We start from the raw sequence: 27,823 nt of genomic DNA on the forward strand, positions 1-27,823 counted from the left end.
GGACTGCTGTATGCCATTGGTTACTGCCATCAAACTCCCATTTGCTTATCCTCTCCCGTTGATACTGGTTAAGAGGCCAACAAACATGATCTCTGCCATCTCTTTGTAAAGTGAAAAAGCAGTCCAGTGGTACCATCAGACAGACACCTCCAGCCTCTGACAGTTGGCTCCAGCCAGTGCACAGCACCCACAGCTCATCAGAGACTCCCTAGCCCAAGGATGCAGGCCAGCCAGGTTCCAGCACTGCTCTGCTTTACCCAGACCTGGAACAAGGGCACAGAGACCCCACTGTGTGCCTAGAGGGTCTAAGGCCCTCAAGCAGCTCACAGAGAGCTGGACAGTGGTACGGGCTGGCATGGGAGTCCAGAAGCCAGGGTGGCCCTTCTCTCACCTCAGCTTCAGTCCCTGGGGCTCCTCCCATAAGAAAAGCTATGTGCAGAGTAAGTGCAAATACCTTTTAGGTTTGTACAAAAGGAAGTTACAGACAGTTGCACAAGGGTTTCCTGGGAAAGGCGGAAGACTTAATTTTTTTTTACTTTTGTTATGTTAATTCATTTAAGAAAAAAGGTACATTTAATGACTCTCAATCCAGGCTTCTCTTCACCTGGTCTCCCAAGACACTGCATGCATTGCAAGAATCCCACACTGCAGTGCCTGGAAGTCTCCTTCAGCTAACTTTGACCACCAAACCCCTTTACCCACAGCTCCTGCTGGTCCTTTTATGGTCAACTTCAGGAAGCCTTTCCTAACTCAGTGGGGCTTATTATCAGGTGCCCTTCTCCTATCCCACCATTTCAATTACACCTTTTAGCTGGCATTTCTTCCCTGTTCTGACAGGAACTGGTCTTACTAAGCCATCTTCAGCACTAGGTACAAGAACAGATGTTTGATAAAATTCCAAGAAGGAATAAGTGAACATGTGCTGACCAACTAGATTCTTGTTCTTCGTGAGCACAAAGTTACTGTTAAAAAAACAAAATTCAAAGGAGTAAATTTTGAGATCCAATTGACTTACTTCAGCAGTTAATGAATCCAGCAGCATCCCATCTAACAGGAGCTCTGAAGAACTGCACAGAACAAAAGGCTTTTATACACAGAAGGGGGTGGGAAAAGGAGATCTCTAACAAGAGTGGATTGTTTCAGGCAAGGTTACCTTCCTATGGGGGCCAGAGGGGGTCTATCAGGTAGATTACCTCATAAATACTGAATTCCAGATTCACTGGTTAATGATTACAGTCCTGGGACAGGCCGAAACTGCAGTTTGGGTAGGTATTAAATCTTGGCCAGTGTGGAGCTTAGCACAAGGCCAGCACAAGGGACTCCACTTTAGGCCTGTTGTTTCTCATTCTTAACAGTACTGCTCAACCATTCACAAGGTCATGGGCTAAATATAAAATCCCAATTTCTTGAAGATATTTCTAAAGGATTCTTAGCACAAGCTGTTTCCTCTTTCCACCTTAAACTTCTTACATGAAAACTTTTCACTGGGCTGTGAAACTACATTCACTTGAATTCATGGATTTATGGCTAATGTTTAACTCAAAATGGCATACATTGTCAAAAAGCTGCAGGTTTAATGGCAAAAGGAAAAAAAAGTTTTGGGAATATGACTGAGGAAGAGGGATTTCTTGGTGCTGCCAAGGATTAATTCAGCCAATATTGAGCATTATTGTGCCAGGCAAAAGATCAGGCTATATTTCACTCAAAGGCAAATTAGAACACTATAAAACATTGTTTTTTTAAGTTTGTTTATTTTGAGAAAGAGAGCGAGCAGGGGAGGGGCAGAGAGAGAGAGAATCCCAAGCAGGCTCTGCACTCCCAACGCAGAGCCTGATCTGGGGCTCGCACTCACGAACCGCAAGATCATGACCTGAGCTGAAACCATGAGTCGGACACTTAACCGACTGAGCCACCAAGGTGCCCCAACAATGTAAATCATTTAAAAAACTTTCCCCACTCATTTGTACCTAATGAGTGCTACACTTAAAAGGAGGCATAAAAGGTCTACACAAATAAGGTCTCACTTTCTTGAAATGACACCTGGCACGGCCCCTCCAACATCAACATAAGCGCACTCAATACATCTTTGGTTCAAACATAAAAGACACCCCATTTGCAAAGTATTTTCAAGAGTTTTACTGGCTTTTAACTGGTAAGGATGCACATACCTAAAAAGACTTCTCTAAATCTCAGGTCCTTTTCTAATTTTCTTCAGAACAACAGCACATTTTCAATGCCAAACCCTCAGAGATGCCAAAGCGGAATTCTCATAGTGGATCCTACAACTAAGTTCTATCCAGAAGATGAAGATGATGTTCTCTGGAGTTGGCCAGAACGCATGAGAAGGCACAGCTAAGAAGAATGAGTGGACAGTAAGGGCAATGAAATGAGATCCTATCAATACCTGGCCTTTTTACATTCAGTCTATCCTTCTAAACAGGAACTGACTTGCTGCTAGACTAGAATGTTATGTCCCACCCTCCATACTTAACTAGTAAATATGTTAACTAGATGAGCACTTATTTACATTTAAAAACAAAACCTCCAAAAAAAGGTGTAAAGTTTATTAACATCTAAAAAGAATGGACCAGCAAAGAGCTACTGAATATGGGATAGTTACTTATTTACAATTTTACTGTAGGAGATACGTCTTAATCACCATTTCAAATAATCAAAGAGTATAACTCTCTTCTAGAAACAGCAGTATTTCACTCTCCAGGTAGAAGACTACTGAAAACATCAAATAACCACCCCAATTAGAAACAGATAAATGAATACCTTAAAAAAATATAAAAAGGGTAGCTGCTACTTGAACATGAATTTTCACAAAATTATTCTTGTGCCTAATTCAGACAATTGCTTAGAAAAGGTAGCCTAGAAAGAAAAAAGCAATACATGAATATTTCTTCACTTAAGTACATGCTCTCAAGCGAGTTGAAAAAAAGTGGAATTAGGGTTTCCAGAGCTTTAGAAGTCCGTCTTCACTGTAGGTTGCAATCAGATTCTGATGAGGGTGATGTGCAATACCAATCACATCCTTCTCGTGAACCTGGGAAAAGTAAAGCACTGATTTAGGGGATATAGGTCTATAAAAAAGTGACTCTGAAGAGGCTTCCAGAGCTGAATGGAAAGGAGGAAGAGTGAAGCTTCACTTCTCACCAAAGCAATCAAACCTAAGGCAGCCTTGAGGATGGCTAAAACACACATACCAAAAACTCAAATGAGGTTATCACACTGCTGGTTCGCCAATTTTTGTACTGTTTTTCATAATGTGTGAATAATGCTTTGTCCCATGTCACTTTTGCATGACAGCTGATCCTACTCCCAATCCCTATTTTGTAAATTCTAGGCCAAGACAGTAGCTAAGACCAAATGATTCCTTCAACTCCATGAACTTGTATTTTCCAGGCCCCTCAGCTGGAGAACACTCTCCACCTCATATTATTTTGCTCACACCTGAGATCTGTACTGGAGGCCTCACAGGGCAAGTGTGCCAAGAATCATGTGACGCAAGAGATTATATTCTAATATGGTATGTATATCATTTTTTGTATGTTCACTATACTATACTTCCAGGACCACAGAAAACTACAATTTCCCTGTCCCCCTTGCATTTGGGTTGTGGCCATGTGAGTGAATTCTAACCAAAAAAGAATGAGGAACAAAGTAATATAAGCTACTTCCAGATGGGAGTCTTAAAAACATCTGGCATAGCCCTCCAGCTAGTTTTTCTCCTCCTGAGACCTTGGAGTCCACATGTTCCAAATGACACAGCTAAACAATGGAGGAAAACTACCCAACTATCACATTGAAACAAGAAATAAACTCACATTGTGTTAAACTACTAAAATGTGAGGATTGTTTGTTACAGCAACTGGCATTATTTACTCCTTATAGTGGCTTGTACAACACAGAGCTGCTAAATACACCATAAGTCAATTTGACAGGATAGCGTAAAAGTAATTTGCCTTTGAAAGGACATGGAGAGAACTAACTATACCTGTCACTGTCTAATCCCCCTGGGGAAGATATGACTACTATAACCAGCCCTTCCTTATTCTCTGCTTTATGTACACCCATCCTATCCACTTGCTGAGGGCTCACTGAAGGATGACTTCTGAGAGGAGGTAATTCCATACCATTACTTATGGGCCCTTTATTTTATTTAGTGATAGAATTTTTACATTTTTTATACCAAAGTTCACACTTACAGCAGTCTGGAAAAGGTTTACTTCAGAGTTCAGAAAGATACCAGTATTAATGAAATTTCTTTAGATCGCCTTAAGTCAGTAATACTCACTGTCAAAGTTCTCTCCAGTTTCCCAGTGACTGTGCTGAAACAATAGAGCACAAAGTCCTCCCCTACGCAGTAGATCCATTCACCACGGGGAGATAGGGCACAGCAAACAAAATCACCACCTTCTCTCTTACCAGAGCTGAAGCTTCTGACAATCTAGATCATACCATACCCCAAGACAAAAACAAAACATCTGGATTAGCAGCAGTTCTAAAGCAGCAGTTTTAACTGACATCCTTATACTGTTATTTTGCATTCTGGTTTTACGGTCATTGATAATTAGATCACCAATACCACTCATTGTGTGCTAAATCCTCTGGCCTGGGAAACGGTCCATGGATAAACTATCTCAAGTTAATCATATGTCCCAAGTTACCAATCCCTGCTCTTTAGTCTATGGAGTCATTTTACCCTGAAGCAAATTCATTGCCACCCAATTTCTAAATCTATATCACGATTCTCAATGCTCTGTGGACTTACACTCTGTCATTTCCTCTATCTAAAAGAATGAGGTGCTCTCCTCATGCAAGATGGAACTCTGTCTCCAAGACCTTGCTTGCTCTATTTTACACACATCACCATAAATCAAGCTGAGAAAAACCAATCTCAAAAGGTTAGAAGGTTGGGGCGCCTGGGTGGCTGAGTCAGTTAATTGTCTGACTTCGACTCAGGTTATGATCTCACAGTTCATGAGTTCCAGCCCCACGTCAGGCTCTGTGCTGACCGCTCAGAGCCTGGAGCCTGCTTCAGATTCTGTGTCGCCCTCTCTCTCTGCCCCTCCCCCGCTCACATTCTGTCACTCTCTCCCTCAGAAATAAACATTTAAAAAATTAGAAAAAAGAAAAGTTATAAGGTTACATACCATATGATTCCATTTTTATACCATTTTCAAAGTGACAAAATCATAATAATGGAAAGCAGATCAATAGTTACCAGGGCTAGGGTTATGAGGGGGAAGGTTTGACTGTAAATCCTCTGGCCTGGGAAACGGTCCATGGATAAACTATCTCAAGTTAATCATATGTCCCAAGTTACCAATCCTGCTCTTTAGTCTATGGAGTCATTTTACCCTGAAGCTTGTCACATACCTGTAAAGGTATATAGCATGTAGAAGTTCCTTTGGGGGTGGAGAAACAGTTCTGTATTCTGATTGTGGTGGTAGTTACATAAATCTACACATCTGACAAAATTTCATAGAGCTATTAACTTGTCACCTCAAAATGAATGCATTTAAAACTAGCGAAATCCAAGTAAGGTTTGTATTTCAGTTCATTATATTGTATCAATGTCAACTTCCTGGTTTTGATAATTGTACTATGATTATGAAAGATGTTATCACAGGGGAAAGGGTGGGTACACAGGCACTCTTCGTCCTATACAAACAGGAACCTAGGAAGTGGGCAACTATAGCTATTATGCAGGGGCCCAGTAGATACTGCAGACCAGCCATCTCAACCATGGGCTCTTTGTGTTAGTTAGTTAAGTCAGTCAATTTATTTATTTATTTAATCTCTTCACCAAACATGGGGCTTGAACTCATGACCCGGAGATCAAGAGCTGTATGCTCTTCTGACTGAGCCAGACAGGTGCCCCTCAACCATGGTTTCTAAACTACAAATATATCAGTGACAGGGACTAATGGAATGGAGAGCGAGTTGTAGACACCAGCCCCTGGTTCTTCTCCATGCTCAGCAAGATCCCCAAGGGCCCAAGTCAACATTTCAGTAGCACAACACATTCCTAGGGCCTGAGACCTCAATCTTGACACTCCTAATGTCGTTGGCACTGCAAAAGTGAGGTTCCCTGGGAAACATGCAGGTGCCCTGATTACAAATACTTATCATGAAGACACTGTTGCCCTTCTCCTATGAGAGTTCCACCTTAGATCATGTGGTAACTAGGAGATATCCCAAATTAGTAACCCACATACTGTATCTCCCTTAGTCAGACCAGCATTGTTATCTACAACAAAGGTTTGAATGGGCAGGTCCACTTACAAACACAGATTTTTTAAATTTTTTAATGTTTATTTATTTTGAGAGAGAGGGAGAGAGAGAGCACATGCACCAGTGGGGGAAGAGGCAGAGAGAGAGGGAGACACAGAATCCGAAGCAGGCTCCAGGCTCTGAGCTGTCAGCACACTGAGCCACCCAGGCACCCCAGATTTTTTTAATTTAATATTTTTTTAGTAATCTCTACACCCGATGTGTAGCTCAAACTCAAACCCAAAATTACGAGTCACATGCTCTTCTGACTGAGCCAGCCAGGCACCCCATGGATTTTTTTAAAAAAATAAATACAGTATAGTACTATAAATGTATTTTCCCTTATGATTTTCTTAACATTTTTTCCCTAAGCATATGTTATTGTAAGAATACAATACATTATAAGATTATAGTATATAATATTAAAACATGCAAAATATGTGTTAGTCAATTGTTATTGGTACAGCTTCCAGTCAACAGTAGGCTAGTAGTGAAGTTTTGGGGGGAGACAAAAGTAATATGCGGATTACTGTGCAGCGGGTCGGTGCTCTAACCCCTGTGTTGTTCACAGGTCAACTATATAAGGTTTTTGGAGTGATGAACCCATATTTGGTTACTGGAAGGGCCAGGACCAAGACTTAATGATTTGCAAATGACCCACAGGATCTGTGCAAGGGCACTTTTGGAGCACTCACCTGCCCCTGCATGTTCATGATGACCACTGTATTCGATCTGTTGCACACCACGAAGTGCTCTGGATTTTTAGGAAGCAGGATCACACTGTTGACAGTGATATCTGTCCCTGCAGTGCTGCCCAAAGATTTAAAGGTATTTGAACATTCTGTGGTCTTCATATTCCAGATCTATGACACAAAAATTCAAGGGATAAACATTTTTTGGGTATAAGAATGTCTAAAGTTTTGGGGTTATAAAAATGAAAATTTGATTACTAAAATCAAATAAAACTGTCTCAAAAAAGCTTCTTGATTTTTAGTCCTATCAAATACCTAGCTTTGCCATATACATAGTAAGTAAGCTGTTACCATCTGTTTGCTGATTAATGGGTACCAACAAAAGTCACAAAGCTATTTAAAAAAACCTATCTTTTCTTACAAAATTCTCCTAATTGAACTACATATCTTTAAAATTAGCTATGTGTCAACCCTGCTACTGTTAATCGGAAAGCTAGCCTCCTCTGGACATCAAATCAAATGTGGGCTTTTAGACTTAGATGCTTGGGACCCTATCCTGCGACTGTAATCTAACAGCTCTAGGGCTGTCTAGGACATAGGCATGTCCATTTTTAAACAGCTCCACAAATGATTCCAACATACAGCTGGAACTGCTGAACAGAAGCCACAATGTTGACACTCACACACGAGGATCCACAAAGCGGAAGCCACTCTTGGCCACGCGTATTATCTCTCCCAGCCCAGCATCTCTTTTGGTAATAGTTCCCCACCCTAATGCTTTTTTTCACCTTGCCCTTCTGGGCTGTTATAAACTGAAGGGGTTAAATCAGACATCACAGTTATTGAAATCTGAGATGTGCTCAGAGAAGGAATGGACCAAATATTGCATGGCACTGTCTGGACACCACTCACTCAATGAGGTGTATGTATGTATGTATGTGTATACATTTAAAGTCTCAAAGGCATGGACTATGTTGTGTTTCCTTTGTGCTTTCAACAGAGCTTAGCAAAAAATGGATGTTGAATACCTATCAACAGGAGGAAATTACTGCCCCATTAACTGCCACAGTGTTTATTTTCATAATAAACACAGTTATCATCTGCCCTAATCTCCTCTCTAAAGTCTGGCTGCCTAGAAGAAAAATGAACATTTCAGGGATCAAGAGTTCTAAGGCTTCCAGTGTTTTCTGTCCAAAAAGTCAGTGAGATGCTTACCCAACTCACTGAAGGACTACAGGAAAAGACCATAAAACAAAGCTAAATAGGCCACCTCCCACTGGCATTTTACAGACTGTAAGGCCCATATTCAAAGCATAAAGAGGGCAAATCCCATGACTAAGGTACTAAGAGCTCTGTATATTTCCCCATCCGTCCTGAGAAAGACTTCTCCAATCCTCAGGTTTCTGGTTCAATTCCCAAGCCAGAACAAGCAATTTCAGAGGGTGGTCTTTTAGGTATTTGTGTTAAAACATTTCAGTCTTCTGCCAAACTACACACTTACATAAGGCAATTTAAAAGCAGGTCCAGAATGTAAATGGAGTGTCTCAAAGATCTCCAGCAATTTTCTATTTGGATTTCTCATCGTTTCTAGGAATTGAGGACTGCTATTAAAATAACTAAATCTCTTAAGGTACTGAAGATGCATTACTTTCAGCTGAGCACTGAGGACAATAAGTAAGTATTTGAGAGAGGGCTTAGTTCCACTCTACACCTCTCCTGCCCTCTGTAAGTGCTGTCAGGAAGGCCCCTAAATGTGGGAGGCCAGGCTGGGGTAGGGAGGCTGTGCAACAAAAAAGAGATTTATTCATCTGGTCACTAAGCACTTTATAAACTTGACTATTGTGGGTGAACCATACCTTTAACAAGACAATTTAACCACTATACATGGGGGATGACTTACATCCAGGCCTCCGTACCCTTCCTCTTTTCCTACATATGATAAATGTTTTGATTATGTAGATTTGAAACTCCGGGTCCTTCAATAGGGATTCCCCAGAGAATATTACTATTGTCTCAGACTCACCTCATTTATGGCTAAAACAGCTAGTAAAGAAGTTTACTCCATCACAGTCATCACCATTATCACCACTGAAAACTCTTCAAAGGACAAAAGCAGAAACCCCAAAATAAACCAGGAGCAAATACTTAACCTTTACAGTGCCATCAGAGGATGCACTAATAATATAATGTCCATCTTGTGTAAAAGTTGCTTCATTAACAAAGGAGGAATGGCCACGAAATTCCTTCAGGGTTTTCCCAGATTTTAAACCATGAATTCTATCACAAACAAAAGGATATGAAAAGAACAATTAATATTCTATACATTACAACTGGGACCGAATGTTGAATATACTTTCAAAGAATTATAAAAGCTCAATTTATAATATCATGGGGAGAAAGAGGATTATGCAATTACATATGCAATATAATTTTCATTATGTCACACAAAACCAAAACAAAAGCTAGGCACAGAGACTGCAAGAAAACATGCCAATATTACTATTGGCTTCTGTTCAGAGACAGATTTGGCTATATTTGTAATATGCCCTCTATGGTGATTCTGATGCAGGTGAGCCCAAAATCACACTTCAAGAAACACGAAACACCGCTATAATCCCTTTCTAATCTCTCTTCTGGGTAGACTCAAATGGAGAAAATAATAATGAGGTCTCACATATCCTCACACTCTTCATATAACACCATGCTGGTGAAAACATAAGGAATCACTAGTACCTCCCTCCAGCACTTCATCATAGCAAACTCAAGTAAGGGCAGTGCAGGGACTTTTACTTACCTAATTGTCTGGTCAAAAGAGGCACTAAGGATCTGGCTGCTATCCTTAGAAAAGCTTAGACAGGTGACACCTTTACTGTGTGCTCTTTCAAATCTCCTTAAACACTGTCCACTCTGAATCTTCCATACCTTTATTAAAAAAAAAAAAAGTAAAAACTTGTAAATAGAGTGACCTACTCTAGCCTGCAGAGTCAAGCAACATGCAATGCTCAATAATGTACTAAAAAAGCATTAAAAATGCATGCTAATAGCTGAATATGTCTGCTTCACAATGTGCAATAAGTGAATCCTCTGAAATTTAAGCCTCTTTCCTTGTAAATTATTAACAAAAATTTAGACTCAAAGTTCACTTAAGCAGAGACCATTTCTGTATTTTATCTAGCCCTGGGTGTCTCACCAGCAATTAAATACAAACTATGTCTAATCAAATACAGAGCATCCCATTCCCTAAAAAAACCCAAAGTACAATACATCATATAAGGTGAGCCAGGGTGATACAGCAGAAAAGGTGTGATGAGCAGATCTGGACTGAAGTCCTAATCTATCGCTTACCAGATGTGTGACTTTAAACTGATTACTGAACCTCCCTAGGTAGAGTTTTTATTAGAATTAAACAAGAAAAAAGTAATTAGCATAAATTTCATGTTCAACAAACAATACCTATTATTAAGCTATCACATGTAAAACACTACCTCATTGCAGAGGTTTCAAAATGTCTATATGTGAAAGTTTCTGACACTAATAAATACCTTGATTTTTCCATCTTGGGCCCCAGTTGCTAACATTTCTGTATCTCTGCTAAAACACATGCAGAGGACAGCATCATCCATCATCATAAAGTTATCCTGGGCCTGGTACTTAAGATCCTAAAGGAAACAAAGATAAGCAGTTACCAAAATAACACAAAACCCCCAGTCATTCCAGATCTCTAAACTCACTAAAAGCAGAGTAATGGATTGTGCCTACTCTAAATTTCCAAAGCAAATACTAGTGCCATGCACACAGGTTTCTAATGAACTGACAGTGCTGGGAATAAATAATTTTACACAACCTAAAGTAATATGTAAAAAAAATTCCAACATAATACCCTACATCTTTTTGCTTACTGATCTTTTTTCTATGCAAAATCCCCCTACAATTTCATAGTGTACATTTTTTTAAGTTTATTTATTTATTTTGAGAGAGACACAGAGCATGAGTGGGGGAAGGCAAAGAGAGGGAGGAAGAGAATCTCAAGCAGGCTCCACACTGTCCATACAGGTTGATGTGGGGCTTGAACTCATGAACTGTGAGATCATGACCCAAGCCAAAGTTGGATGCTTAAGCCATCCAAGTGCCCCCATATTGTACACTTTTAATATATGTGAATTTATTTGAGACACAATGTGAAAAAGCAAGGTCTTTTCCAAATTGCCAGCTACTTTTCCTAAAACCATGTATTGACTAAAATCTGCTTATTTGTGATGTTTCCTTTGTCATCCTTATTGTTCAAAATAAAGTAACTTTATTTTTTCCTAATTAAAAAGTAAGACTGTGTCATGGTTTAAAAAAAAAAAAGAAGCAAACTATAAGGAAACATATCAAGTAGAAAGTGAAAATCACTCATGAATTCACTATCCATGGAGTGGAAGTTAGTACTCTATGGTAAAGATTACATTTTAAACCAGTAGATATAGTCAATAAATACCTATTTAGGAAAAAAAATAAGTTGAATCTACAGCAACTTCATCCCCCTAAACAAATTCCAGATGGATCAAAAATTAATATAAAATACAAAACATGAAAAGCACTACAAGTTGTAGAAGAAAAAGATGGATAAATGTGATGACACAAAAAAATTTCAAGTCTATAAAATGATGGGCAAAGTCAAAAGACAAAAAGTCACAATTGAAAAATATTTGCCATACATATTACAGAGACTGATTTCTTCCAACTATAAAGAGTTCCTAAAAATCAGTAAGAATCCAAAAGAAAAATGGGCAAAGGATGTGAAGACTTCACAGAACAGGAAATACTCCTGGCTTCTCACATATAAAAAGATATTTAACTTCATTCATAGTAAGAGAACACACAATTAGTACAATTACTTAGACACTACTTATGTAGCTAAGGTATTGCTACATACCTTATATGTAAGGTATTGCTTACATATACCTAGAAATTTCAGGAAGGTTACATAAGAAACTGATAACCCTGGCTGGTCCAAGGAAGGGAACTGACCAGCTGAGGGACAAGGGTTGGAGCAAGACTCTTTACTGAGTAACTTTTCTATTTTATAAAATGTTGTATCAGATGTATATATTATCATTTAAAAAATAAATTTATACTATAAAAATAACAGAATTAAACAAAACTAGATAATTCTCCCACTAGAAAAGTTAATATATTTTAAATACTTCACCTTTCTGATTTTTCCAGTCGTAAAGTTCCAGACTTCAATGAATCCATCAACAGACCCAGTGACCAAATACTGACCATCTGGAGAAAATCGAGCACACTCCACATGTGATTTCTGACCAAACTGTTTCAAATGAAACAATGAAACAGATGTATTTTTATCTAGTGGACCTTAAAACAATTTTCATTTTAACCTTTTGCGAAATCCTGCCCTAGCACAAAGTCATGGCTGGCCTATGTTACAGAGTATCGGAGGAGCATTTCTGTATCTGGACACACAGAATGGATATATTTTCTCTGACCAGTTTTAGGTCTGGTTCTCAGTTGAATCTAGTTTTTTTAATGTGAAGTTGGTATTTCCAAAGCGATGTAAAAAACTATTTTAGCACAGGACTTAGAACAAATAATCCTATTAACTTAGTAAGTTTTTACCTGAAGCAGCTACTATTAGCATAACTTTCACACTCAATGAGATAATGTTGTACAAATATGGGAAAAAATCCATTTTCTTCAAAATAAATGTCTGTTTTCCTATACTACTTTGTAAACAAATTTTCCATCCTAGTTCTTTTCATGACCTTTATTTAATTGATAATGTGCGGCTGACGAACTCTAAAACTAATTAAGGTGACAGAACATTTGCCTAGGTGATGTATCCTGAGCATTTACAGCAATGATGTTCCCAACAGACGAAAACTACAGAACATTAGATGACAACAAAGAAAAGCTCTATTATGAATTTCATTTTAAATGGCAACAAAGGAAAATGTATATGAAAGAAAATCTTAGCCCAGCAGCATAATTTTAATGGATTTCTTTTTGTCTCAAGGCTTCAGGCAGGTAAATATGGTACTGCTCAAAGATATCTTTACATATGATTCAGAATATATAATCCAGGAAAGATAAATTCAAAGCACTAAGCCAAAGTCCCAGATTTGAGGAACATGAAATATTTTAAAATCCATGAATTCAGTAAGAGCACAAACCTAGAGAAAATGTAATATAAAGGAGATGCGAAAGTAGCAAATATGCTTGTAATTCTGGGAACTGCAGCAACTACTTGATTGTGCCTTTTCCTAGAAAAGTCTCAAATTAAAAATTTTTAAAAAACAAGAACGAGCCCTGAGATGATAAAATTATTTTCCTCAAATGCCATACTTGCCTACTTTACAATCCATGCCTGGTACTTTGCCTGACACGTAGCAGGCAAACGCCAATGTTGAACAGGACAAATGCACAGGAAGTTCATTGTTAGTTCTAAGCTTAACCAAAGAGCTAACCATTCTTCTAAATGAAGGCTTCCTGGGAGGAAGTGCAGGGCAGATGATGGGCCAGTTGCCAAATTTATGTCCACTTGGTTATACATCTGAGGTGTGTCACTGCCAGACCCCCACAGGACCCCAGTGGTCACCAGCAGCAACCCTGAATGTTGTCAGAGCTGGAGAATGAGTTCTGCTCCCAAACCCAAACTCCTGGCACAGGGCTTGGCTGAGCAAACACATGGAGTCCCCAACAAATGATTACAAAAAGGCTGAGTATCTAAGATCCTACCTTAATGTGCCTGCTCAGTTGGGTAGGAAATTTTTCTTCTTCCACATCTTTGACAGCTGCTTTGCCTCGGAACAAATCTATTGTCATGCCAGGAGGAAGCAACCCCTGGTGCTGCTGCCACTTCAGTGCCTATGAGAAAAAAAAGTACAGCAATCTAACCTACAGATCTTTTAAGATCTAGTCCTGATTGCTCAAAGCCAAGCCTGAAAGGATCAGGTTAACATCCAGACCCAAATATCTTTGGCCATTCAAATATAACATAAGCTATGTGACTCTGCGTGTCCCAGGAAGACAGGCTGATCTCAGTGGGGAAGGGAATTTTGAGAGCCAACAGGTCCATATTTCCGTATCTATTTTCTTATAGGTTTGACTCTTCTGTTATAAACTTCTAAGCTTATTTATTTTGAGAGAGAGAGAGAGCAGGAGAAGGGCAGAGAGGGGGAGAGAGAGAGAGAGAGAGAGAGAGAGAGAGAGAGAGAGAGAGAGAGAATCCCAAGCAGGCTCCATGCCATCCGCTAGGAGCCCAACATGGGGCTAGAACCATAAACCACAAGATCAGGACCTGAGCCAAAACCAAGAGTTGGATGCCTTAACCAACTGAGCCACCCAGGTGCCCCAACTCAACATAAACAAAATTTGGAAAACAAAAATCTCTCATAGTTCCAACATCCAAATACAGCCACCATTAGTTAGCATTTTATGTATACCTTCTAGTGTTTCCCACTTTACATGTGTTTAACATAATTATACTGTAATTATACCCTATATAAAATGTTATTTTCTTCTGTTTTCACCTATCAGATCATGCAATGACATACCTATCATTTATGGCTGTCAAATATACCCTTTCTGGTGAATGTTTAACAGTTTAATTAATATATTTTTTATTTTTTTTAACGTTTATTTATTTTTGAGACAGGGAGAGGCAGAGCATGAACGGGGGAGGGTCAGAGAGAGAGGGAGACACAGAATCGGAAGCAGGCTCCAGGTTCTGGGCCATCATCAGCCCAGAGCCTGACGCGGGGCTCGAACTCACAGACCATGAGATCGTGACCTGAGCTGAAGTCGGACGCTCAACTGACTGAGCCACCCAGGCGCCCCAACAGTTTAATTAATATATTAATGGACAGTCAACTGCTACTAATTTTTCACACAGCTAAATAATACTGCCATAAGGGCGCCTGGGTGGCTCAGTCGGTTAAACATCTGACTTCAGCTCAGGTCATGATCTCACAGTCCATGAGTTTGAGCCCCACATTGGGCTTTGTGCTGACAGTGAGGAACCTGCTTGGGATTCTCTCTCTCACCTTCTCTCTGCCCCTCCCCGACGTGTGTTCTCTCTCTCTCTCTCAAAATAAATAAACTTAAATAATAATAATAATAATAATAATAATAATAATGCCACAACAACACTTTTGAACAATAAGGCCTTTTCTATTTGGGGGATAATACTCACTTAGAATAGATTCCTCGAAGAGGAATTATTGAATCAAAAAAAGAATATGAATGTTAAGCCTCTTGCTACACACTGACAAACTGTTTTCCCAAAAAGTTGCAACTTCAACAATGTTTATGACTGAATATGGGAAGTGGGAAAATCATGGATTTTGGAGACAGTCCTAGGCTGTATCATTTGCTAACTCTCATTTTGACTCCCAAATTCCTCTTTGTGTTTACTGTTTACTCATGTTCTCTTCCCTCTTACCTGTTGTATTTATACTACTTTTCCTATCAATTTGTGAGCTTTTGATGTGATCCAGGTATTTGTTTACAGTTGCCAAAAAGAATGTTCTCCCAATCTAGTTTTGATTATAGCTTTAGAGATTTCTTTCTATCTTAAGTTAAACTCTTAAGTGATTAAATTTGTTTATCTTTCCCTTGGTGCCTACTCCCTAAATATAGGAAGTCCTTCCCTATCAAAAAGTTTGATACATTATTTTCTGGTTTTTCTATTTTCTTTTTCTTTTTTTCAATTTTTTAATGTTTATTTTATTTTTGAGAGAGAGACAGAGAGTGTGAGCAGGGGAGGGGCAGAGAGAGAGGGAGACACAGAATCTGAAGCAGGCTCCAGGCTCTGAGCTGTCAGCACAGAGCCCGATGCGGGGCTCAAACTCATGAACCGTGAGATCATGACCTGAGCTGAAGTCGGATACTTAACTGACTGAGCCACCCAGGCACCCCTGGTTTTTCTATTTTCTGACATAACTTTCAATTTATCTGAAATTATACTGTATAAAACCAGAGAAGAATCTGATCTGACCTTTTCCCCTCATTCAAAAGTGCCCCAGATTTATTGCAAAGAGGCTATTTATATCATTATTAATCACTTGCATCTTGTGCTATTTATAAACATCTCTTACTCTAGGTAGCTTTCAGTAACAACAATGCTAGTAATATTACTACTAAAAAAAAAAAAAAAAAAAAAAAATCACCAGCAGCAGCTCCCATTTACTGATTGTAAAACCAGGTGCCAGGCAGGGGTACCTTTGTGGCTTAGTTCAGTTAAGTGTCCAACTTCAGCTCAGGTCATGATCTCACAGTTTGTGAGTTCAGGCACCGCATCGGGCTCTACACTGACGGTGTAGAGCCTGCTTGGGATTCTCTCTCTCTCTCTCTCTCTCTCTCTCTCTGCCCCTTCCATATGCACGCTCTCCCTCCCTCTTTCTTTTCAAAATAAACAAAGTTAAAGGGTTGCTTGGGTGGCTCAGTCGGTTAAGCATCCGATTTCGGCTCAGGTCATGATCTCGCGGTCCATGAGTTCAAGCCCCGCATCGGGCTCTGTGCTGACAGCTCAGAGCCTGGAGCCTGTTTCAGATTCTGTGTCTCTCTCTCTCTCTCTGACCCTCCCCCATTCATGCTCTGTCTCTCTCTGTCTCAAAAATAAATAAACATTAAAAAAAATGTTTTAAAAATAAAGTTAAAAAAAAAAAGTTTACAAGGTGCCAGACAATACAGGAAATGCTTTAAATGCATCATCTCATTTAATCCTTACTACAATACCATGATGAGTAAATGGAATAAGAAAAGTTAGAGAGGCATCTGGCCGGCTCAGTCAGTGGAACACACAATTCTTGATCTTGGGAGTTGTATGTTTGAGCCCCCCACGGTGGGTGCAGAGATCCCTTAAAAAAAAAAAAAAAAAAAAAAAAGTCCTGAAAAGTTAGGTAATGTGCCAAAAACCACATTAGCTGGTAAGTGAGAAAGCTCGGATTCTAACCAGAATAAACATTTGTTCCAATTTGCCTTTGACAGTGTCCCGGCACAATGATCAGTGACTATCCCAAATGGAATGATAAATTCTACGGTCACCCTAATTCTAACTAACGTTAGAGTTTATGCTCCAAAGTAATCTCTACTGCTTCTCCCAGAAAAGAGGAGGCTGGTATGATGGCATAGCTGTTGGTACAAGCAGCTCTACCGCTAGTCCCCAGTTCTTAGGATGTCCGACTTCTTTAGCTTGCACATACACTTTGTATGAAGAAACAGTACCAGGATTTCAGGGTAATTTCAGTTCCACAGACTCTGAATTACCTGTCCCAGCAATGCCATGAGACGAGATGGAGGCACCACGCTGACCTCCCCAGCTAAGGCCTGGGCAATTGCTGCTCTTCTCTTCTCTTTGCTACTTCCATCTGGGTATGCCTGAAAAATGAGAGGGAGTAGTAGTATTTCTAAGAAGCGGCCACAGGATATGAGTGTGCTTATTTAAAAACAGTAATAACCAAGCAGAAACGCTAAAAAAAAAAAAAAAAAAAAAAGATAAGAACAACCTGGTTTAAGAAGGGATTAATTATATTAATTAGTTAAGATGACTTCCCAGTTCTCTCCACTTGCATTTCAAAAGTATGAGCTGGGAGAGAATTGAGGTCAGCCAATCCACACCATTATTTCCAAGAAGAGTCCAAGTAAACCACATCAAACCCAGCATTGTTTTTCCACTTTTTTGAAAAATCTGCAGAGCTGAGGATTCTTTTACTAATTCTTTGGTAATTTACGACTCCCAGCCCAGAAGTCCTTCACCACCTCTAAGCTGAATCCTGTGATGGTAATCTAAATTTCTTTTCTTTATCCTCATAGTTTCTGTGTGTTTACCCTAACTCCCCATTATCCAGTACCTATTAAATTTTTTTTCCCTCCTAGACTAGTATAAGGCTGAGTGAGAAACAATGAAACTATACATATAATAAAGTTTGGGAAAAAGAAAAGAATATGAGTCACCATGCTCTACAAGTAAGCATAACTGGCTAAGACAAAAGCACGAGCTTTCTAAGAACTAAAAGAGTTGAGAGAAAACTGCCCTTGTTGGGCCAAGGGACACAAACACATAGTGAATATACTAGCAGTCAGGCAGCACTTCAGAGTCAAATAAGTACTTGGGCTAATGTGGAAATTATATAGGAATAAATCTTCTGCTTCTTTACTTATCGACATAAAACCGTCTAAAATGGGGTGTGTAGGGGAGGGAAGACCTTCAAATACTCAGAAAACTGAACAAGATTATTCTCTTTAATACATGTAAATTTCAACCAACATATATAAACAGAAAAGTATCATTTTCAAAAACTGAATCAAAATCACAAACAGCATCCAATAAAATGACAGAAAACATTACATTGTTTCTAATGTTAAAAAGAATTTCTAATCATACCTCACGAGGATCAAAATAAGACCTGGCCAAGAGGTTCTCCAAATGAATATACCGCTCTGGCTGTGTTTGTTTTAACATGATCATGGGATCAGTCTGTCTCAGGAGTGACCTTGCAGCCCCCAATTCACGCAACTCTATCAATTCCAGAACAACCTGAACAAAATTAAAAGAAAATGTCTGTTTTATCGCATTCTCTTAGTACTGTTTCTTTTTCAGTACAATTTCTGGTTCAGAAATGGCCTCCTAACATGATTTCCAGTATTAGGAAATGTTCCTTCCTCTTTCACTAGCATTTTCAGATGGACAACTGAAGCAATTATAAGTAGTAACTTCAGGGCACCTGGATTGCTCTGTTAAGCCTCTGACTTACAGTTCGTGACTTCAAGTCCTGTGTCAGCTGTGCTGACAGCTCAGAGCCTAGAGCCTGCTTCAGATTCTGTCTCCCTCTCTCTCTGTCCCTCCCCCACTTCCACTCGATCTCTACAGAAAAATTTAACATACATACATACATACATACATAAATAGTAACTTCAATCTTTCAACTTCCATCCTTCATTTGTATCCACCCATTTCCACTCCTCTCAGGCTTCTTGTTCCGAATATAGAAGCTGAAGAAAGCTAAAGATAAGAATATATCCATGGGCTCCAGAGAAACCTTTCTCCAGTTAGCTAAATTTTCTTTGAGGAATTACTGAACTCATGTGGACTATAAATAAACACAAACCAACTATCCTATTTTTATTTCAAACAACACTATATTCTTATTTCCAGAAAGCCCATTCTGTTATCATACAAATGTATAGTAACTAATTTGTATGATCTTTGTCCTGATTTTCTGGCACGGAGCTTCTAAAAACCTGGGAATTTCCCCAGTGATAGGAATATCTTCATTATTAATGAGCTCCTTGCATCACACCTGAGTTTGTGCTAAGACGACAGCTCATGGAAAGGGCTTGTTGCCCGAAAGACCAACCTGGTGATCAGAAGATTGAGGTTTTGAGCCAGCCCAACCTCCAAGGAATGCTGGGGAGCTAAAGGTTGAAAGAAATTTTTTTTTTTTTAATTTTTTTTCAACATTTATTTATTTTTGGGACAGAGAGAAACAGAGCATGAACGGGGGAGGGGCACAGAGAGAGGGAGACACAGAATCGGAAACAGGCTCCAGGCTCTGAGCCATCAGCCCAGAGCCTGATGCGGGGCTCGAACTCCCGGACCGCGAGATCGTGACCTGGCTGAAGTCGGACGCTTAACCGACTGCGCCACCCAGGCGCCCCAAAAGAAATTTCAATAAAAACCCCAAAAGAGCTTCCTGGTTGGTGAATACATTAATAAACCAGGTGAGAGAAACACTCTGATTCCACAGGAAGAGAGCATTAGAAGGCATAGAGAGCATTCAGGACCCTTCTAGATCTCTTTTATGTGTCTTCATTTGGCTGGTCCTGATCTGTATCCTTGATAATAAAACTATAATCATAAATGTAGCACTTCCCTGAGTTCTGGGACTCATTCTAGTGAATTATTAATTCTGAAGGGGTCACAGGGACCCCCCCCAGATATGCAGCCAGCTGGTCAAGAGTGTGGGTGGCCTGAGACCCCAAAAAAGTACAGCTTGTGTCTAAAGTAAGGGCAATCTTGCAGAGGACTGAGCCTTTAACTTGCAGGGTGTATGCTAACTCTGGGTGGTTAGTGCCAGAACTAAATTGTAATATACACTGGTTGGTGTCAAAACAGTTCACTTAATGATCACTTAAAAAATAAATTTAGGAACACCTGGGTGGTTCAGTTGGTTAAGCATGACTCTTGATCTCAGCTCAGGTCATGATCTCGTAGTTCCTGAGATTAAGCCCTGCATCCAGCTTTGCACTGACAGCATGGAGCCTGCTTGGGATTCTCTCTCTCCCTCTGCTCCTACCCCACTCGCACATGCACACACATACATGCACAGTCTGTCTCTCTCTCAAAATAAATAAATAAACATAAAAAAAATAATTTTAATTTAGTATAATCTTGGCTTTTAAAAAAAAGAGGAAAAAAATACAAAGTAGCACTCAAGCCTTGACAGTGTAAGTTTTAAGGGCTGTTACAGTCCCACAGTGCTTCATAATGCTTCCCAGTGAGGGGGCCCACAAAAAACCAATTCAAGGGGATTGGCATCACCTCCCCTCTTACCTGTTCATAGAGGTCAATGAGGGTTTTGTCTGGCAATTTCAGAGATTGTATGGCCTGTAAAACAGTATCCCAATGGCCACTATTAATGTCAGCCACAAAACTCTCAATGCTGTCCACGGTATTCAGAGACACCGTAGTCTCTTCCTGTAACGTGGCTAACGCCCGATGTAAACTGTTCTCCTTCAGGTACTGCATGATAAGACGGATCACACTGGAAAAAGAAAGCAAGTCACCTAGCTCAGGAATCCTCACTCACCAAAGAGGCCACACAGTAAAGACCACCCCAGCTTATCTCTTCTATTCAACCATCCTCCTTTCACTAGTTACTTCCCACTTGTTTATCATGTAAATATAACTTACCCCAAATCACAGAATCTAAGTTACAAGAGACCTTGAGGATCACCCAGTCCCACCTTCACCCCAGAAATCCAAGAACTAGGTTTTGGAAAGGGGAAATAATTTGTCCAGGGTCTCACAGTCAGCTAGAAAGGTACCAAGGTGACGCTTCCTTCCAAGACCCAAGATCTTTTTATTATGCCAAGTTTCTTATTAATTTGTATGATTATATTGTACACTTTTGTGAACTATTTAAACCCAGTCCAGTCATTGACACAACATACTCTAAATGCTTGTAGGATGATTTGGTCTACTTTTTTTTAATGACAACCAAAAAATATGAATTGGAGATTTTCTCACTAGGGATTTGAACACAAATGAGAAGAACTATATACTGTATGTAAAAGCAAAACAAAGTAAAACCTACCCACCACCTTTATTACCAAATTTTTAAGACATGTAAAAAAAAAAAAAAAATTGTGGATTCACTTTCACAAGTAAAAGAGGAGCCAGGCAATTTCCAAATATTGAGAGAATAAGCAACCACTTTCAACATGTGACAGAAAACTTAGAAGTTATTTATAGTTAAATATAGTTATTTATAGTTAAAACTTCTTGCTCTTGGACTTAATAATAAGGAATCTGGTGAAAGATCTGTTCATACAGACTATAAAACTTCACTGTACAATGCTGTGATACACTGTTTCCCTTCTTTCTTTAAAAGCACATGTGCCTCACACTGTATTTCTACTGGACAGTGAGAATACAGTAGGTCAGACTGTCCCAGTTGGAAGGGATTTCAGACTGGAATTTAGTCAATTCCCTCTATCAGGTAGAAATAATAAACATAAAACAATGACCAATGTTTATTATGTATTTTGTCCCAAGCATTTTAGACATTGATTCATTTACTTCTCAAAACAGGCCTATGAGGTAGGTATTACCATTATATCCATTTTATAGATGAGGATTTGACCAAGTAAAGAGATAAATGGAAAAATGAAGGTTCAATCTGACAGTGTGGCTCTTGAGCACATATCCCTGACAGGAGAGCAAACACTCTCTTCTTAAAAATTCCTCCAGAAGGAAACTGATTACTGCTACTTGTAGTAGTCTTTTCTCTCATGACCCCTTAAGAGATACTGAGGTTTATTAGATCGCTGCTATTCTAGTACCTACTATCCTCCTTAGCACACTTCCATTTGCACTCCCAAATAAGACATGCTCCCTGTAAAGATCTACTGTGTGACATACCTCAAATCAAATTTACTTTCTTCAGACACAATGTACAATTGACTCTTGGACAACATAGGGGTTAGGGGCACTGACCCCTGTACGGTCAAAAATCTGTGTTTAACTTTCAATTCCCCCAAAACTTAACTGTTAATAGCCTGCTGTTGACCAGCCTTATTGATTGAAAATGTTACAAAGGAAATCCTAAGGAAGAGAAAATACACTTACAGTACCGTACTATAAAAAATCCTCAGATAAGTAGACCTGTGCAGTTGAAACCCATGTTATTTAAGGGCCAACTGTAATACATAAAGACCTAAAACCTTTGGCAATAAGCTGGGATTTGAATCAGAGTTCTGTCAGTTACTGTGACCTTGAGCAAGTCAGTTAACATCTCTGTGCCTGTTTCCTCATCTGTTAATAAATATACCTACCCTGTAGGGCTAGTGAAAGGGTTGACTATACTGTTTACAGTGCAACTAGCACAGAAAATACTGAATAGTAGCTATTATTGATAATAAAAACATGGTAGGGGCATCTGGCTGGCTCAGTCAGTAGAGTGTACGACTCTTGATCTCGGGGTTGTGGGTTCTAACCACACACTGGGTGTAGAGGTTACCTAAAACTAAAATCTTAATTAAAAGGGGTGGGGGGGGCACTTGGGTGGCTCAAGCGGTTAAGGGTCTAACCGGCTCAGGTCACCATCTTGCGGTTCACAGGTTAGAGCCCCACATCCAGCTCTGTGCTGAAAACTCAAGAGCCTGGATCCTGATTCGGATTCTGTTTCCCTCCCTCTCTGCCCCTGCCCCACTCACGCTCTTTCTCAAAAATAAACATTAAAAAAATTTTTTAATTAAAAAAATAATAACAATAAAACACGCAGCAACCCAAGGATGGGAGAATGGTCAGTGTATACTATTTATTTAGACCCCAAAGCAGGGAACCCTTTCCAACTCCTGCCCTGACTTAGTAGTTGTCTTAGTTACCAGCACTATCACTATTCTTTGCTTTATTCTTCTCCACAACACTTATTACTATCTGTTAAGTCTCATATTTTACTTATTGTTTTTGTCTGTTGTCTGCCTTCCCTATCACTATGTACATTCTTTAAAGGCAAGGATGTTTGTGTTTTGTCCAGTACTGTATTCCCAGGGTCTAGAATAGTACATAGTAGACTTCAGTATTTGTTGAATGAATAAACCTCCCTTCCTCCTGTGGCAGATCTTCAGAACAAGCCCTCTCCCTTTCTTAGGCTAAGGACACAAATGTTATGTCTGCTGGTTTAATTAGTAAGTGTCGGCAAGGGCAAAGTAGAAGGTGGAGTCCTAAAGAAGTTCACTGAAGACCTTCTTCAGTCACTCATTAGCCCCCTTCCCCTCCAAGTCGATCATTCTTCTGCCCCAATCTTCAGATTCTCTCTCTTGGTCGCTACAGAGAACTCACCGACTAACCAAAACTCAGCGCCAGATAGCGTCTGATAAAACAGTTAATAGCTCATTCATTCCAAAGGCAGTAATTGAGCCTCTACGGTGTGCTACGCTGTGGGACTAAAAGGGAAAGGAGCTCCTAGGCGCCTACACAGGTTAGTAGGGTGGCTAGAGAAACAGTGACAATACTGGGTAAGTGCTGGGCGGAGCAAAGCTGAGGGGACATGTAAGCACAGAGGAAACGAATCATACTGTTTAAGGAGGTGCGGGAGAGAAGGAAGGCTTAGAATCCAAGCTCCCTTGTGCAGGTTATTAGACTGGAGTCCAGAACGGATGGGCAATTTGATCAGTCACAGCGCGCGCCAAGAGTCGGCGAAGGCTAGAACTCAGAACTTCAAGGCCTATCCTTCCTCCTAGCCCCGTGCAGTATCCCATGGGGCTTTAGGCTTCTCATCCGCCACTTTCTTGTGGGCCCGCCTCCGAGGTAGCCAGATCCAAGAAGCATCTTTGTGGGCCAGGAAATGTCCCTCCACTCCCTAGGCTCTCAGAAGCCTCTCCCTGAGCATCTTACACCCCACACCCTTCACCTCCCGGCCCCCGCCACTTCGCCAACTTCCGCCACCGCAGGACTCACTCCGAGGACTCGATTTCGATCGACATAGCGTTATCTTCACGGGCGCACAGGCCACTCCACTCTTAGGCCCAGTCGCGCAACACACCAACGACACCTCCGGCGGCCGCCTTACACCACTTCCGCTCGACGTCCGTCGTCCGCTCCGGGGACGGCATGCGCGACAGAGGGGCGTGGAGTGCGTGAGGGGCGGAGCTTCAAGTGAATGTTCGGCGTGCGTGTCTGCGCGCTTGCTAAGAAAAGATTTATCCCCTCTGCTCCCTGGGGGAAAGCTACTTAGAAACACCGGTTTGGAAGTTTTCTTTCTTTTGACGGAAATTAGTTGACTAGGTTTCAAACTAGAATTTGCAATACCCGACTGGGAGGTGTTTTAGAATACAATCGAAACTAGCCAACGTTTGCAGGAAGAGTTAATTGAGAAGAAATAAACAAAGATAGATTTAAAAGAATAATAAGACTTTGAAGCTGAAACAGTTTAATCAGTCTAATTATGGAAAGTTTGGGAGACGGTTGGGATTTGTATACCCACTTCTTGGGAAGAGCTATTTACAGTATTTCCAACTAAGTATTTAGTTGAAAAGAGTTTCACTGCAGTGGTAGGTTACTGGAAAAACAATGAAACCAAATGCAAATGTTTAAGGAGATTTGAGACTCCTTTTTACAGACTTCAGACGATATACATTATTAAATTAATAGAGGTAAATGAAATGTATGGATATCAATGAAATTCATAAAGGCTGGTTTTTTAAATATTTTGTTGCCATTTATGTAAATTAAAAAAATATTTGCAGGAAAATGATAAGTCTGTGTTGTGAAAATTACACATTGAAGTGATTTATTTCGAGATTTCCTGTTGACTTTCAGTCTTATACCTTCCCCAAAGGTCTGCACACAGTTTCTCTCTAGCCTCTTAAATACTGCCTCCCCCCCCCCCCCCCCCCCCGCCCCAAATCTTTCTGTTTCCCATCAACTCTTCAAGGACCTGGTCTTCAAGATCCCAAACGTCTTACAATCTAAATATTTGCCCCAACATGGGGTGAGATAGCTAGAGAGGTGTGTATGATTTCTGAGATTCTTTCACTATTCCATCCCATGACACAACATAGATTATTACAAAATCTTCCTTGAAAAGAGCCAGCTCATTTTCAACAATAGAATACTCATTTTCTTCACCTAATACTTGCCATATCGTTTTTAATTCAACTAAGGTTACTTCCCTATTTCAATTATACAAATAAGTCTTCTCTATAATTACTTAACCACACATTTTAATCTAGTGTCCACCACACCTCTGCTTTCATTTTAAATGGTATGGCTTCTCTTCTTGTGACTCCTATTAAATCCAAACTTGTTCATTAAATACACATGCAAACATCTCATTGCTTCATTATGTCTTTAGTAGTAATTGCCAACGATTTAAATATTGAAATACGTACCACTATATTTTATAACAAAATTTTCCTGTGTATGAGGCATTATATTTTTTCATTATCTATATGAGTAGATGATATTATCTATGAATTTCAGGATACCAAAGGGAATGTTACCAAATATTTGGAGGGCCTTGAGCCTAATAGTACTTAAGAAGATGTAGGGAAGATCTCCATCACAAATAATTCCAACATGACTCCGATCTCTTATTATTTTTCTTACTCCTTTTTTAAACTTAGAAAGATATTCTAGAAAATAATACTTATTTTGAAAAAGAAACATTTATGTAAAGTGAGGCAATTCCTTTGGTTTCACTTCTGTTTCTTTTTATTCAGTCAATTACAGGTACAATTAAGTTAGTTCTTTTTCCTCTAGAAAAATAGCATGTATTATAATGATCCCATTTTTATGACAACACAGGTCCACAATTCCTTCCTAAAATTCTGAAATCTAAAAAGTTGTGAAAATTAAAGGTGTTTCATAAGTCACTTGGCAGCACAATGTGTCCTGAATTTAAATAAGGCTACTTGCAGTTTTTTAAACGTCTCTTAGTGTGAATATTCATATGCAGAAATGTTAACATTTAATTATGGAGTACTGCCTAGATCCTGCTGAGAGACATTATAAGATATACAGCATATAAACCATATTATCTTTCCAAAATATAAAAAATTCTAAATTCCAAAATATGTCTAGCCTCAGTATTTTCAGAAAAAGTGTTGTGAACCTGTCCTACCTATGTATCTGTCTAATCTCCTATTATATATATATATATATATATATATATATATATGTAAAGGCTCTTTGAAGTGATAGTTAACATCATCCATCATCTAGGTGATAGGATTTGGACTAATATTTTATTCTCGTCATTCTTCTGCATCATTAAAATTTTTCATAAGCATGAAAAAAATTTTTTTTGAATTTCAAGAAGAAAAGTTACAGTAGTTAAAAGTGTAAATATCAGTTATCTGAAAAATTGACTTATATGGAAAAATTCAATCTCTGATAATTCTAATTTCAGAGAAATAAAAATTGCTTCAAAACCAAAGAAAAAAGAGACGTGTGGGGCAGCAAGGGGTGAGAGGGTGCACATAAACTGTATTCTTTCTGTACCGCTTACTGCTTAAATCCCTGGCGCCAAGAGGCCTGTTTCAAGTCAGAACTTATTTGTGGCTGTGTGTGGTTTATGCACCCACAACATCAGGTCACCAGACAAGTTTCTTAAGAAATGAAATTTTATTACAGTTAGCAGCCTCATCCCTTACACCTTTTACATCCTTTACACTAAGAAGTGTGTTGGATTTTTAATCTCTGATTAACAGTCAACATCCCTCGCATCACACATGCTCTTCATCCATGTCTCCTCTATAATAACAGATTTGAAATTGGCATTTTCATTACTGTATCATAAAACTGTAATCTGTACCAGCTAGGAAGGTTTTTCCTCCCAAACTAGCTGTTTACATAAGTCTCCTATAACCCAAGTGTATAACCCATCAATTTCCATATTCTTTTCACCCCCAAAGCATAAGATTTTGTCATCTTGCTGATCTCTTATTAGCAAAATTATAAACTTTAACAGTTACTAAAGATCAGTTTGTCCAGGAAATTTTGTTTTTAACACTAGATAAATGAGATCTCTCAGATCTCTTTATTTGTATGTCGATAAACTCAAACAGGCACACAACACAGACAACTTCTAACCTCTAAACCAGGCAGTTGGGCAGTTGTATTCAACAGAAAGCTTCCCATATTCCCCTCAAGGACTAGGTTACAGCCTCCTAGACCTGATTTCTGGTGAACATATGGCCTAGGGTACCCCCAAGGGAAATCCAGTCTACTGATCATGTCCTCTTTCCAGAAAGCTAGCTCTTCCCAAAAGTCCTTGTCTCCAAAGTCAATCCCCTTAATCCAGCAGAGGGCAGGCTGACCACAGAAAAGCTGCCATTGAACTGATCTCCAGATGTTCAACTTGTTTTTAAGGAGGCGAGGTATAGGGGAGAGAGATCCTCATTCCAATGGGCAAATGAAGTAGAAAGCAAGGTCAATATTTGAGTGCCAAAATGGGGTGAAAGATTTGTTCTTCCTATTAAACTAGATCAATTTGATCTGACATGGTAATAAGGCAAAGTCTAGAGAAAAATTATCATACAATTCTACCTGTATGAGGCAGGACATGACTTACAAGTCTTCTAACTCAACCTTCTTCACCTTTTTAATTCCCACCTCC

At 39.5% G+C, this 27,823-nt stretch overlaps 1 protein-coding gene across 2 annotated transcripts; it reads right to left on the reverse strand.

Moving 5' to 3' along the window:
* Nucleotides 1-2,545: 2,545 nt before the first annotated feature.
* Nucleotides 2,546-24,314, reverse strand: SMU1 (SMU1 DNA replication regulator and spliceosomal factor). Of its 2 annotated transcripts, none has more exons than XM_025912843.2 (12): nt 24,163-24,314; nt 20,533-20,743; nt 18,364-18,516; nt 17,247-17,357; nt 13,716-13,844; nt 12,169-12,288; nt 10,517-10,633; nt 9,769-9,896; nt 9,125-9,251; nt 6,978-7,145; nt 4,301-4,453; nt 2,546-3,049 (listed from the first exon to the last, which is right to left on the reverse strand). In XM_025912843.2, exons 1-12 carry the CDS (start codon nt 24,186-24,188, stop codon nt 2,951-2,953), a joined length of 1,542 nt encoding a protein of 513 aa, XP_025768628.1. In that variant the 5' UTR covers nt 24,189-24,314; the 3' UTR covers nt 2,546-2,950. The 2 variants fall into 2 exon arrangements, with proteins under 2 accessions (XP_025768628.1, XP_086539485.1); XM_086683359.1 differs by lacking the exon at nt 24,163-24,314 and adding an exon at nt 23,781-24,029.
* Nucleotides 24,315-27,823: the final 3,509 nt, after the last annotated feature.

This window comes from Puma concolor, chromosome D4, assembly GCF_028749965.1.
Source record: "Puma concolor isolate L17-30 chromosome D4, mPumCon1.1.hap2, whole genome shotgun sequence".
In the NCBI taxonomy this organism is placed as follows: domain Eukaryota; kingdom Metazoa; phylum Chordata; class Mammalia; order Carnivora; family Felidae; genus Puma; species Puma concolor.

Excerpts from the sequence above, each read along its gene's own strand:
- SMU1 (XM_025912843.2), bottom strand. The coding sequence starts at position 24,188 with ATGTCGATCGAAATCGAGTCCTCGGA. Across the intron at positions 20,744-24,162 it reads ATCGAAATCGAGTCCTCGGA|TGTGATCCGTCTTATCATGC; the intron begins GTGAGTCCTGCG and ends TTCTTTTTCCAG. Across the intron at positions 3,050-4,300 it reads AACTGGAGAGAACTTTGACA|GTTCACGAGAAGGATGTGAT; the intron begins GTGAGTATTACT and ends TACTTTTCCCAG.